This window comes from Elephas maximus, chromosome 11 (assembly GCF_024166365.1).
Source record: "Elephas maximus indicus isolate mEleMax1 chromosome 11, mEleMax1 primary haplotype, whole genome shotgun sequence".
Classification (NCBI taxonomy): Eukaryota; Metazoa; Chordata; class Mammalia; order Proboscidea; family Elephantidae; genus Elephas; species Elephas maximus.
Window position 1 is genome coordinate 55055505 of NC_064829.1, and position 12881 is coordinate 55068385.

Sequence of the window (12881 nt, forward strand, 5' to 3'; positions counted from 1 at the left end):
ACTTTTTACCAGACTCGTTAAACAAAGGAGCCAATGGATTCTGAAGAAAAGTCCCAATGGAGGAAGTGTCCTCCGTCTTTCTGCCTGTGGATGGGCCCCTAAGCATTCTCTGGCCTTGGGGCAGGTGTGAACCCAGTCTCATCGTTGGGTTGGGAGTTTTCATAGAGGTCAGCTGGGTGTGAATAAAGGTGGTTTTTGCCCCCCCCACCCCCACAACAGGGCTACGGGGTGGAGGCACTTTGCTTCTACCTTGTCTATACTCAGCCACAGGACACACTGACACCGCGGTGTGCTTCCACGTGTTAACCTGGAGAAGCCTGGAACACTGAAGCCACTACTCTGCCTGCGCGCTGTGGAAGTGGGCGTGTCTGTGCACAAGGCTGGGCGTGACTGTGTCAGAGAAAGGCAGATGAGCCGAGTGGCCCAGGATTTTCTGGGCAAGTGTGTCTTTATTTGTATGGAATGTGTGCAGATACCTCCGTGGGTCAGCGGTTTTCAATTCGGCAAATGATTATTGCCGAGATTTGTGCTTGGCAAGATCCGGACGCGGCCATCTGAGTGCACCCCTTACCTGCATCTGCATCGGGTGTTCAGTCTCTGTTGTCTTTGGGTATGTGTTCTTGGCACATGTCCTGCCTTCGCAAGGCTTTCAGTGTGGCATGTCTGTGTGACTGTGATTGGGTTCTGTTTGCGGCTGTTTCCTCGCTTTCCAGCTTCACTTGTGCCCGCAGTCATGCTCTGAACGTGCGCCAGCGTCCCAGCGCACGTCCCCAAGTGACCCGTGCGCTGCGTGCAGGGCTGTCCGGGTCGTGTGCATTTCGTGCGCTCGTGCCCGCCTGTATGCATGCACGAACGCGTCTCCACATGTCTGGGTGCACGTCCCTCTCGGTATATGCATGTTCCGTGTGCACGCCACCCAGGTCTGTGTGCAGGGGCGCCACAAGCGCGCGCGCTCCGGCCCGCGTACGGCCAGGGACCAGCGCCAGGCTCAACGCGCCCCCGAAGGGCTGACCCACCCCCTGCCCGGACGCGGGCCGCTGCGATTGGCCACCCGCTCCCTCCCGACCGTCACTCCCGCCCGCCCTCCCCCCCGCCACCCGCGCGCCCGCGGTCCCTGCTGTCCCCCGCGGTTCCGGCGAGGCCGCGCCGCGCTGCGCTCCGCTCTCATTGGCTGCGCGCGCCTTTGTGTGGCGGCAGCTGCGGCCCCAGCGCCTTTGAATGTCGAGAGGGGCCGGGAAGGGAGCCTTTCCATGGGCCATCTGTCTCCCCGCCAGCCGCCGCCCCGCCGCCTCCCGCGCCCCGCGCTCCGCCTCCCGCCCCGGCGGCTCCCGCAGCCCCGCCGCCGCCCGCGCCCGCGCCCCGGAGCCGCGCCACAAAGGGCCCGCGCGCAGCCGCCGCCGCCGCCGCCGCCGCGCGAGGAGCCAGGATGGTCCTGGTCCACGTCGGCTATCTTGTGCTTCCAGTGTTTGGCTCTGTGCGAAACAGAGGTATCGCTTTTTTCCTTTCGGGGTCTGCTTCCGAGCGGGGATCGCCGCAGGCACCGGGGTGGGGGCGGGCGCCGCGGGCGGCGGGGTACTTGGGGCACACCCGCGGGGACGCAGAGCGAGAGGTGGCTTCTCCCCACCCCCTTTCGGGAGGACCCCGAGTGTGGGGGTGGCCGCCCTCGTGGGAAGCTTTTGCAGTGAAGTTAGGGTTTGGCAAATGGGTCCCTCCCTCCCCGACCCCATTTTTTATTCTTTGCGGCGGACGTAGTTCCCCCAAATCACAGCCCCTTCCCCCAATACCTAGCCCTGTATGATCGAAAGGAGAGAGATACATGACTGTGTGTGCGTGCGTCCGTGTGCGTGTGTGTGTGTGTGTGTGTAAGCATGCTCGGTTTTCTGTGGGTTGCCTTTTTTTGAGGTGTATGTGTGTTTTGTATTCTTTGTGTTTATATTTCTTCATTTTTTGGTCATTGGTACCGATGGCTGGTTAGCTGGGATCTGGGTATCTACCCATCCCGAGCCTCAGCCCCTACCCCCTCTTGGGCACTTGCACGATTTCCTGTCCCATCCTTTTCTCCCCTTTAACCCTGTATGTGTATCACCGTTGTGCTATGGCCCTGCACCCCCACACCTGCCCCTCAGCAATTGTCTTTGTACGACAGTTGCATATATGGGCTCAAGATGCTTGTGTGTGTGAGTGTGTGTATGAGTGTGCAGCATGTGTGCCAGTGTGTGCGCGCGCCTCGGAGAGTCAGACGTGCACTGCTGTGCACCCCCGGGGCCCGGCTGGAGCGGGGGTGTCTGGCCCTTAGGTGCTGCGCTGTGTGTGAGGCTGGGGTGGAAATGTACCCCTGCCAAGCCTTTGCCCTGGCCTGCGTTGACAAAGCAGCAGGCCGGCGGGCACCAAGCTTTGTTTTTAGCTGTGTTTCATGGGGTGTGTTTGCACGGTCCCCTTTCCCCACATCCCCTCTCCCCTACATTCTGCTACCACAATAGCTTGATTTCCTCTTCTCCTACACCCCCTCCACATTTCTTCCATTTTCTTTTAATCAAAAATCCCCACCTTCCCAAGCAAATCCAAGATGCATTTAGATTTTTTTTTTCCTTTTTGTATTCTGCCTCTGGACTCACATTTCTCTTCTTGGAAATGTTTCTTCTATCCTCTCCCACTCCATGTCTGCTTAAATCCCTGCTGGCTAAGGCCCTCCTCCCCCACCCCCTCCCTGCACACACGGAATGATGTCTTCCCTTTGCAGAGGAGGGCTCCTCCACCAAGTCAGAGTGGGGGGTGGGGTCACAGGGCCAGCGCTTTAGTGCACCCCAGGGGCCCCATGGGGCAAGAAAAGGGAAGCCCGGCCCTCTGTCTTCCAGCCCAGCTGTCCCCAGCCCCACGCCTCTCCCTAGAACCTAAAAGGCATGGTTGACCCCCTTAGGCCTGTTTGAACCACAGTTTTTTGTGTGATGATAGACTGATGACATTCTGCATTTATCAAATCTTTTTTTTTTTCTTCATTGTGTAGCTCAGTGAATGGTCAACTCGCTGCTGTGTGCGCTGTGACCCTTCTGCCTCCGCATTTAGCTGTATTGTGACACCCCTCTTAACCATTTCCTGTCTCCATCTGAGGAAGGCATTGCTATTTAAGCGGCAGTATCCCCTATCTCAGGCCAGCCTAGCCGTGGGGGGCTGGGGAGCTGGGTGAGGAACAGGAATGGGGGGCTTGCCTGAGACCTCCCCTGAAATGCCAACCCCCTCCCCCAATATGCAATTATCTCTTATTATTTGGCATTTCCTCTTAAAGCGGGTGTGGAGCATTATACTAGGCAGAAATTCAAAAATGATTAAGAAGGATGTTGAGCCTGAAAGGATAATTATCCTGATTAAATCATTACCATCCTCATTAATACCGCCGATCTCTAAATACCATTGCAGGATGCCGATTGCATGTTTTGAAATTCAAATTGCTCAGCTGCTTTTAAATTTTATTTTTAATACCACTCCCCCCCCAGCAAAAAAAATTACAACAGAAACATTCTGCCCTTCAAAGTTTTACTTTCATGGCAAACACGCCCACAGGAAATTCAAGGGCTGAGGGGTGAGTTGGTCTTTGGGTCCAGTTTAGCACAATGTGACAAGAATTCATGACCTTTTGATAGAGGATACTAATGCTTAACCCAACAAGGTCCTAAACCACAATCTTTTTGTAAAACTATTAGATAGTCTGCCAGCTTAAATCTGTTCTTTTTAGTTTCCATTGTAGTAGTGTGGGATGTAGGCCATTTCAGAATAGATGTAGAGAAATAACCATTTTTGTATCTTCATCTTGTTTAGCCGAGTACATTGCACTGTAAATCCCTGTTAAGTGGATTCCTTTTGCTTTGGGTTGGAGGCTGCCGCACCCCACTTCCCGTTATCTCGGTGACCATCAGCTCCCAGCAGCACCCAGGCATAACGGAGGAGATGACATTTAGTTGGAGGCAAAAAATATTAAGTCTATCTATTAAAAAGAAAATTTTGGACAAAATGACAGTTGCGGCTATTCCACAGCCTCTAACGATTTGGTGCACAGAGGTCCTTGGCTGAAGGGGGAGCCACTGCCATGGCGTCTTAATTGTTTAATTGTCCAATGTTGAGAGCATCTTTGGACATCCGCCCTGGCCCTCAGAGCTGACCCTTTAACAGCCGGCTCCCTTCTGCTGCCTCGCCAGCCAGACCTGCTTGAAAATGGAAACAAAACAGTAGTAATAATGGAAGAATAAGGCCCCTACTTTGAGGGCCCTTCCAAAATAAAGCCCCAAGTAGCCTCCCCAGACTGCCATTTGGCAATCTGAAAAGAAAGAAAGAAAAAAAAAAAAAAAGAGAGAGAGAGAAGAAAAAAGGATTCCCCCGCAAAATGGTTTTCCATTAAACAGGGATAGCGTGTTCTGCTGTGCTGAATTACTTCCTGTTCTTATTTTGTGGGTAATTTTTCTGTATCAAATATCCTTTTGGTTGTGTATCTTTTTCACCTTTTCTTGTACTAAAACTAAAGCATGATCTGTATTTTTTTACATCCCCCAGTTGACAATGTACAGCGCTCGGTTAGAGACGTTACCCTGCTGAAGTGTACTGTGGTCGTGTAGCCCGGGCCATCTGCTCATTGTACGCTGCTTTTGTTCTGTTGCCCTTCCGAAGCATGGTGGGCCCAGCCTTTTTTTTTGTATCGTGTGCATGACGACATTGTTACACACAGAATCCACTAATACTAATATACAATCTCTCAATAAAGAACTAGTTTTCCTATATTAACCTAGTGTGCTTTTTCTCTTGCTGTTTTCCCATTTATTGTCGTATCCTGCTGTTTAGATTTTTTCCCCTTGCTTTTCTATCCCCACCCTCACCCACCCACCACCCCCACCTCCCATTGTAAGATTCGAGTGAATGCCTTTTCTTTCTTCCTTTTTTTTTTCTTTTCTTTTTTTGTGGTACAGATATGGTGACTTGATTCTCATCTAGTCCATATCTTTTTACAGTAGATATCTGGGGCGAGGGGAGGGGGGCAGTTTGACCTGTCACACTGAAATAGCTCAACTGCATAGAGAGAACCCCTATTTTTGGCCACCTGTGTACCCGACAGCCTCCCCATTTCATCCTGATTTCCACGTCACATGGACACTTGGTTCCTGGTGTTGTGAAAGGGGAAGGTGACACTTAGGTGGAGAGAAGGGGGTACTGTTCTTAACTAGCAGCCTCATAGCATTTGAGACTCGCCTGAACAACCCATTTTTAGTTGTGTTTTAATTTTTCCTTTTCCTGTCTCATTGATTTCCTGTCCTTTTAAATCAAGCTGGAGGTGGCATGTTACATACATGTTGAAGCCATGATCTGGGATTTTAAGGGACCTTCATCTATGTGCGTATTTAAATTCTTGGGACCTGCAAGGTCATTAGATTGAGATCTTGGATATGTTTGAAACATAAACTCAGACCACCCTCACATCTCACTTCAGGGTCTGCAGCAGGACCTGCCCCTGTAGGAGTGAAGGCCTGCGCTCTGCCTGCCCTGAGCCAGTTGAAGCAGATTATAGTCTAGTTCACTGACAGCTGCTTCATCTGTGGCCTTAAGGCCTCTCTTAAGAGAAAGAAAGCCAGATCTCTTCTATTGTCTTAGGGGAGACAATGTGCATAGGGGAGAGGGGGACAGGGCAGGGGGTGGGTAGTCAGGACGCACTCCCAAATTGAATTGAAGAAAGAGCCCTTCAAAAGTGCCATTTTCTTGTAATATACTATTTAGAAGCCAGTGGAGAGGTATTTTTTCCCCCGAGTAGAACCCAAATTCAAGCATTTATCAATTACACCTATTCAATTTCAGCCCAGAACAAGCCTTGCTAAATGAGGCGTTTGAGACACTGAGGAGATCAGTTGATTAAAGAAATTCAAGGTTCCTTCAAAGGGTCATCATTTTGGAGCCCCTCCTACTTTGGCTGTCGTGCCTGCTCCTTGCTCTTCTGGGCTGTCTCCTGGGCTTTCCTCTGCCCATGTTCCTTCCCCCGAGGAGGTGCACCCCCGCCTGACTGCAGTGCGTCCTTGCCTTCTTTGTGGCTTCATGTGGCTGTCTTCTCCCCCCATGACTGCCCTCTCTGCACTGGCCCTTTGTTCTCCCGCTCTCCCCAGCCAGGGTGGGAAAGCTGAGCTGATTTACTGTGACACATGGACACACACGGATGTTCCCAGTGGAGGCTCGGACTGTAGTTTGCATGAGAGTAAACACATGTCTACAAGGCTAGTCCTTCAAGGGTTTCATTTGTTTCTTTTTCTTCTCCTTCTCTTTCTCCTCCTTCTTCTTGGTTTCCATGAAACAACTTTTAATTTGTTTCTAGTTTGAAAAAGTAAAATAAACAACCCCCAATACAACCTCAACAATAATAGAAGGGCCCCAAATCAGGTGGACCTTCTTCATTTTGTTGTAAAGAGCAGAGGCTCGTTAGCTCACCATTAACCAACACCAAGATTTTATTTTTCCAAATTAGTGTTAAGCATGTCAGAATTGTTTGATCAATATGTTTGGAGGATGGTTTAGTAACCTAAAATATAGAAAGCTGTTGGGCTAATGGGAAGTCATGTTTAGCAATTTATCATATGTGTGCTATATTTTAACCCAGGTTTTTAGAACTAAACACATACATGTCAAGGAGACTTTTTTCCCCTGACTTTTCCCAATAGCCACAAAGCCATTGTACTTTATATTTACCCTCTAAACCATCTGATGCATATCTGTTTTAATAACTTTGACTCCAGGATTTGGGGAAAGCCATCTGTTAAGTAGATCCTATGCCACAGGCTTTGAAATAAGATGGAACACAGCTTTTATTGACAGGTCTTGTTTTTGATGGAGAGAACTTTCTCAAAACCAGCACCAGATAACGCCTACTTAATTAATGAGTTTTCTCAAGTAATAGTTTTCCACAAACCAGCACATAATTTTAACCATCCAAGGTTAGAGGAAAAGGCCACCAAGGGTCTTGATACCCTAATATGGCAAGGTGAGAGTCTGGGCAACCTCTCTTCTTTTGCATTTTGCTCATTGCCTGCCCACCGTTTTCCATGCTCCCATCTTTACATAAGCACAGTGCAGTGTTGCATTGGCAAACGTAATGGTTTTGTAGATGAAGGAACCAACAGCTCAGTGCTGCATCCAACGTAGTGTGCGGAACCCCTTTCCTGGGGTGTGGGCCAGGTCAGCAGACCCTTGACCCTGACTGAGGGTGTGGCTGTGGTTTTCTCAATCCTACTGACCATTGTCAGGTAAATGTGCAAGTCACTTATGCTTTGGTTTCTCTATGGATCTAAATAGCTTCCTTTGGCCAATTCCTGGCTTCATATAATTTGAATGCTAATTAATACTTATTAGTTTCTTGTCTGGTTTAGCCATAGATGAACCAATATATTTCCAAGAGAATTGAGGGGTAGGGGATTACCTTGGAAACACTGACTTTTAGGGCAATTTGAGAATTAAAAGCAAACACATAGAACCCTACAGGTGGAACACTCATAATGCCTGTATTTTCATTTATTCAGCCATTCATTCATTCACTCACTCACTTTTTTGTTCAATTAGTTAATGAGTGTTAATGGATTACCAACTTGGGGCCAAGCATTGTGTTAAGGGGGATACAAGAGAAATGTCAAACTGGGTGTCTCCCTTCCTGGGGCTCATGCTGGGGCTGGGAGAGAAATGCTCAGGAAGACAGATGCTGTCTACGCATGATATTTGGTGCCAAAGCATCCAAATGGATGGCACAGAGTCCTGACTGGTAATGCAGACAGAGCTTGGAGCAGTCCAGGGTTTGAGTCCTAGCCTCATCTTGACCTGGAGGGGTGAACTTAGGCCAACACTCTGAGTATCATCAGAACAATGACCATCATAACACCTGCCTGATAGAATGTGTCCAAACTCTTTGCCACAAAGTAGGTGCCTAGAACATGCTAGATGGCTGTTCCTCCCCTTCACAGAGGCAGGAGTTTACTGACCCAAAGGTCAAATAAAGTCAGAGACAACCTTTCTGAGGAGGTGGGATTGAGGTGTGCTTCAAAGGGTGGTATATGTAGGAGATGAGGAAGAGGATGGAAGCTTCAGGTGGGACCTGGGGAATGAGTGAGACTCCAGCCAAGGCCGGTGGCTCTGCTGTTTTGGTAAGAACTGGAAGTGCTATGAGGAGGGGTGTGTGTGTGTGTGTGTGCAGGCCTGTTGCCTTGCACAACTACTGGAGGCACCTTGTTCACTGTCCTGTGTTTGATGGCTGTCCCCAGAGCACAGCTCCAGGAGTTAAGTAGCACAGTTTCTGGAGAATGTGGGGGAAAAGGCTGGAAGAGATTTTCAAGCCAGTTTCTGAAGGCCTTTGGAAGCCCCGGTAGAGTTTGGACTTGATTCTTTAGCTATTGGGAGCTCTCTGGGGAGAGTGCTGTTTAAACAACTTACCTTAGCAGCTGATGACAGAGGGTAAGACTAGGGGCTGAGGCCTAGGAGGAGGCCATTCTATGGGTGAAGGAGGCCCAGACCAGAGGCCCAGAGGCTGAGAGGAAGGCTCGCATGCGAGGCCTTACCATGAGGAGAATAAGCAATACTGAGGCGGTGGGGAGGGGGCTGAGGGCAGGGAGGCCTCTGGGTCCCTGGGAGGGTGTGAGACCATGAAGACAAATGGAAGATGGGAACAGGAGTTGGGGGGAGATCTGAGTACAGGATTTAGGTATACATACAGAATTTGAGTTGCTGCAAGTGGCAGAAGGGAGGAGACCATAGCCATGTCCTTGGAGTTGAGGTTCTTGGAGTTGAGATTCTAGTACTTTTAAATATCGATTCCTGGTTGGGGTGGGACATTAACTTTACCAATAAAAATTCTTAATATTTACCTAATCTCCTCTCATAAAAATCTATCTCAAGGTCTGAAATCCCCTTATTTGGTGATTTGCATGTATCATTAGTTAAGCAGTTTGCCATCTGCTGAAACCTCTTGTAAAATACCAGTCCCCTGGGAGCTGGACCACACCGTGCCTGACATCACCATTTGAACAAATTGTATCCAGTTGTGCCCTTTATGAGTAGAGAGACCCCTAAGGCAGGCAAGTGCCAGGACTGTTGCTCTGCAAATTTGCAAAAAGGCCTTATACTTATCAATGGGAGAAGGTGGGGCTGGAGGGGGCCTGCCCTGGATACCAGAGAGGGGGGATAAAGGGCAGAGGTGTGGTAACTAGGGACTAGGGCCAGGGTGAAAGGTGGGACCTGTCTACAGAGAGCCCAGTTTCCCATTTCTAAGCTCTTTCGCTTCTGTGATCACATTTCCTCCTAAGCAGAGCCTGTGAGGAGGTAATTGGGGACCAGACAGGAAACTGAGGCCAAGAGTGGTGAAAACCTTTGCCTGCCCTCTTGAGCCAGAACTAGATCCAAATGTCTGAGCACTCCGTCCTGGCTCCCTGCACTGCCCCCCATACCTACGTGCTACTAGGAACCCTGTCAAGTCTAAGACAAGAATGAGAAAGGAATCCCAGCTTTCCCTCTATATCTGGTGGACCCAGCTGGAAGCCTGGGATCCTCATTCATATTGGCCAGGGACCTCTTTCCACTCTTGTCTGCCAAGCTATGAGGGGGTCTAAGTCCCTAACACTGAACCCTGTGCCTCACAGAAGGGGGCTCTGAGGGACAGGGAAGGTGCACAGTGGACCCTGTGCATGAAACCCCCTGTCAGGAAGTGAGCCTAGCGACAGAGCCCAGGTGGTGAGTCCTTCACCTTCAGACTCCACTCAGAGGAGGCCTGGCTGGCCTGGGGAGACTCAGGGAGGTGGAGCCTGTGCTCTGATTTCCACAGAAATAATCAGTGGCCTTTTCCGGAGGCTTTGGCTTCCCACTTGTGGGCACGTCTTGTGTTGTTTCTTAGCTAGATCACCTTGATGCCTTCACAAATAATATCTACGCTATATCATGGAAGTAATAGAATCACAGTTTGGAACATTTAGAAAATTACAAAAGAAAAAAAAAAACCTCTTAGGTGTCCATGATCATGTTAGTGAAATGCCTTTGGGATGGTTGTTGGCATATGGATTTTTTGTTGTAGTGCTGTAAACACAATACGCGTACAATGTGTATACAGTATACATACAATTTTGCATCCTCCATTTTTAATGTAACATTGTATCACAAGCATGTTCACATTTTGCTCCATTGTTTTCACAAGTATCCCTTTTAAGGACTGCGTAATATTCCATTTGAATGGTGGCTAGACCTGCAGTTTGATGGATTCTGATGGACTTACACTGCCATTGGCTGCAGGGCCATTCCATGCTGGCCTATACCCACTACCAACCCGGGCTGCTGCTTAGCCATGTAGGGGAGAGATGGTTAGAAGAATGGGTCTAACAGCCTCCCGCCAAGCCTCTCTGCCACCATCAATAGGTCCCCTTCACCATCAGTAAGTGTGTGTGTGGGGGGGGTGGTCAGATACCAAGGCGGGGGAGTTGGGAAAGGAATAAAATTTGGATAAACTGTTTCGAGACCAGGGTTCTGGTCCTTGCTCTGCCACAGATTTCCGCTGTGATTGTGATCGAGGCAGTTACCTTCCCTGGGCCTCAGTTTCCCAGTCTGTCAAATGGGGATGGTATACCCATTGTTTCTGTTCTACAGGACTTGCCATGCGAAACAATGCTTATGAAATAAACCGAGACACCAGCTAAAGGCAACAGTCATAATAACTCCCAGCATCAGGAATGTTGATCGCACTTAGGCCGGCCATGCTGTGCAGTGCAGGGTCCTGACCTGGAGCCCTGAGACCTGGCTGCAAGTCCCGCTTTCAGTAACACGTGTGTGACGTGTGGGCAAGTCGGACTGCTCCGTGCCTTTGCGTTCCCATCTGCCAAGGGAGATAATCGGCCTAATTGCCCCTTCCTGCTCTAAAAAACTGTGATTTCCTTCCGATGATGATAGCTTACATCTCCATTGCCGTTTTGGCTTTTCATCGGGACAACAGCCGCACGCCCTTTAGCTCTCAGTAGGCACGTGGCCTTGCCCTGTGGGAGGGCGGCTCATGGCATGTGGTAAGTCAGTGAGGCCCAGAGCTGCGCCCAGACCCCAGGCCTCCTGACCCCAAGCCTAGGGTGGGCACTGCTCACTGGTGCTACTGCTCAGGTTCCACCTCTCAGCAGAAAGTTCTCTCCTACACTCTTGCTTCCTGTCCTTTGAACATCCCCTAAGTTGGGCCCTCCAGGAGATGGTGATAGCCACCCATGCAGTGGCCCATTTCCAGATCTCCAGGTAGCAGGTCTCAGCCACTCCCCCTGGCCAACTCAGTGAGTGAGAGGAAGTGGTGGCTGCTGACTCAGCACCAGCCTGCCTGGAGAGGGGATGGAAGAGCCTCCTAGGCGGGGAGGAAGTGAGAATGCAGCCAACACCTGTCTCAAGGAAGGCCGGAAAGCTTTGGAACAGCTGCTGCTCCCCCTCTGGGGCTGACAGTGGGAGGCAAGGTGGCGGAGGCGGTTTCCAAGTCCCCTCCCCCACACTCAGCCTGCTTGGCTCCTGCTCTCCTCCCCACTTCCAGGGCCCTCTTTACCCCCACCCCCCACCATTGCTGTAGAGCCCCCGCTGTGTTGCCTGCCCCCAGGACTTCCCTCCTGCTCACAAACTCTGTGGTGGCTAATGGGTTAATGTTCCCCCTTCTACCCCTAAGTCCAGAGACATGCCCTCCTTAGGCCATTCTTCTGGAAAAATGGCTCTTCCAGAGGGGACCTCAGCCTCTAGGGCAGGGGTTCCCAGCAGTCAATCCTTCCACAGCAGGGGGCAAATGGACTGAGGGGAAGGGCCTCTAGGCCTGTCCCATTTCCACCCCCTTCACCTATGAGGCATGGTCCTGCTGACTGGAGTTGAAAAGTCTGACCCTGAGGAAGTTGAGGCAGTGTCAGGGGCCCACGGACCCACGGGGCCTGTTCCCTTCTTCAAGGTTGCCTTGCTCTAGTGGTCACCTTGTGGCTCAGGGCACCTTTGTACCCAACTCTATGCCAAGGGAGGGAGAGCAGAGAGGAAGCTGGGTCCGAGCCTCCACCCTGTTGAGTCAACGCTCCCCGAAGGTCCTTAGACACACTGTGGGTAGGCTTGGCTTCACTTTTGGGGGACTTGTGTTGCTCAGGGCTCTGGAGAGAGGCCCAGTCAGGGCTGGGTCAGGAGGGAAGCTGGGTCTGGGAGGCAGCTACTGCCTGACTCCCCTTGGCTGAGGTGGGACCGTGGCTGCCACACGGCTGAGGGTCTGGGGTGCAGGAGGGGGGTGCTGTCAGAAGGCTAGGGAGGGAAGGTTCAGCCTGAGGAATCCAACCCTCCCTGACCCCAGGAGGAATGGGGTGACAGGGTACCAAGAGGAAAGAGGCCATCTGGGTAGAGGAGCAATAGTCACCCAGCCCTTAGCTTCACCCACCTGGGCAGTTACAGAGGGAGCGTGATAGGGAAGTGGAGGAGGAGACCAGATACAACCTGGAAACTGGTATTCCACTCTATCCCCATCCCATCCTGAAGGGCCCCCGGACAAGGGCAAACTCCCCCCAGGACAGGTGGGGGGACAGGAGGGGCAGGAAGGAAATGGAGGTGGGAGGAAGATATTGGAGCTGGGTTCTGGCATCACTGTCCCACCCTTTTCCTCAGGAGGTATCATTTGTCCCTTGCTGGGATGTTCACTAAGCCTTACCTGGTACCTACAGTGTCCTGTGCATGCTTCCCATTGGTGCGTGGGTGGGCAGTGGCGGGGTGGTGCCCCACCATCTGGAGAACCAAGGTCCAAGGTGAGACCAGACACAGTGAAACCTGTGAGAGCTGGAACGCCATTAGACTGCCTTGTTTTTACGGGTCTCAAAAGTTTCCCGCCTTTGACAGGGTGCAGTCTTACCACT

At 51.0% G+C, this 12881-nt stretch overlaps 1 protein-coding gene across 1 annotated transcript in view; it reads left to right on the forward strand.

The window, feature by feature from the left end:
• Positions 1 to 1359: 1359 nt before the first annotated feature.
• The window catches only part of ARK2C (arkadia (RNF111) C-terminal like ring finger ubiquitin ligase 2C), a 114602-nt gene continuing 103080 nt past the window's right edge, over positions 1360 to 12881 (forward strand). The window contains exon 1 of the mRNA XM_049901580.1: positions 1360 to 1487. Coding sequence (XP_049757537.1) covers positions 1427 to 1487 — 61 coding nt within the window. The 5' untranslated portion in view covers positions 1360 to 1426. The remainder of the gene's footprint in view (positions 1488 to 12881) is intronic.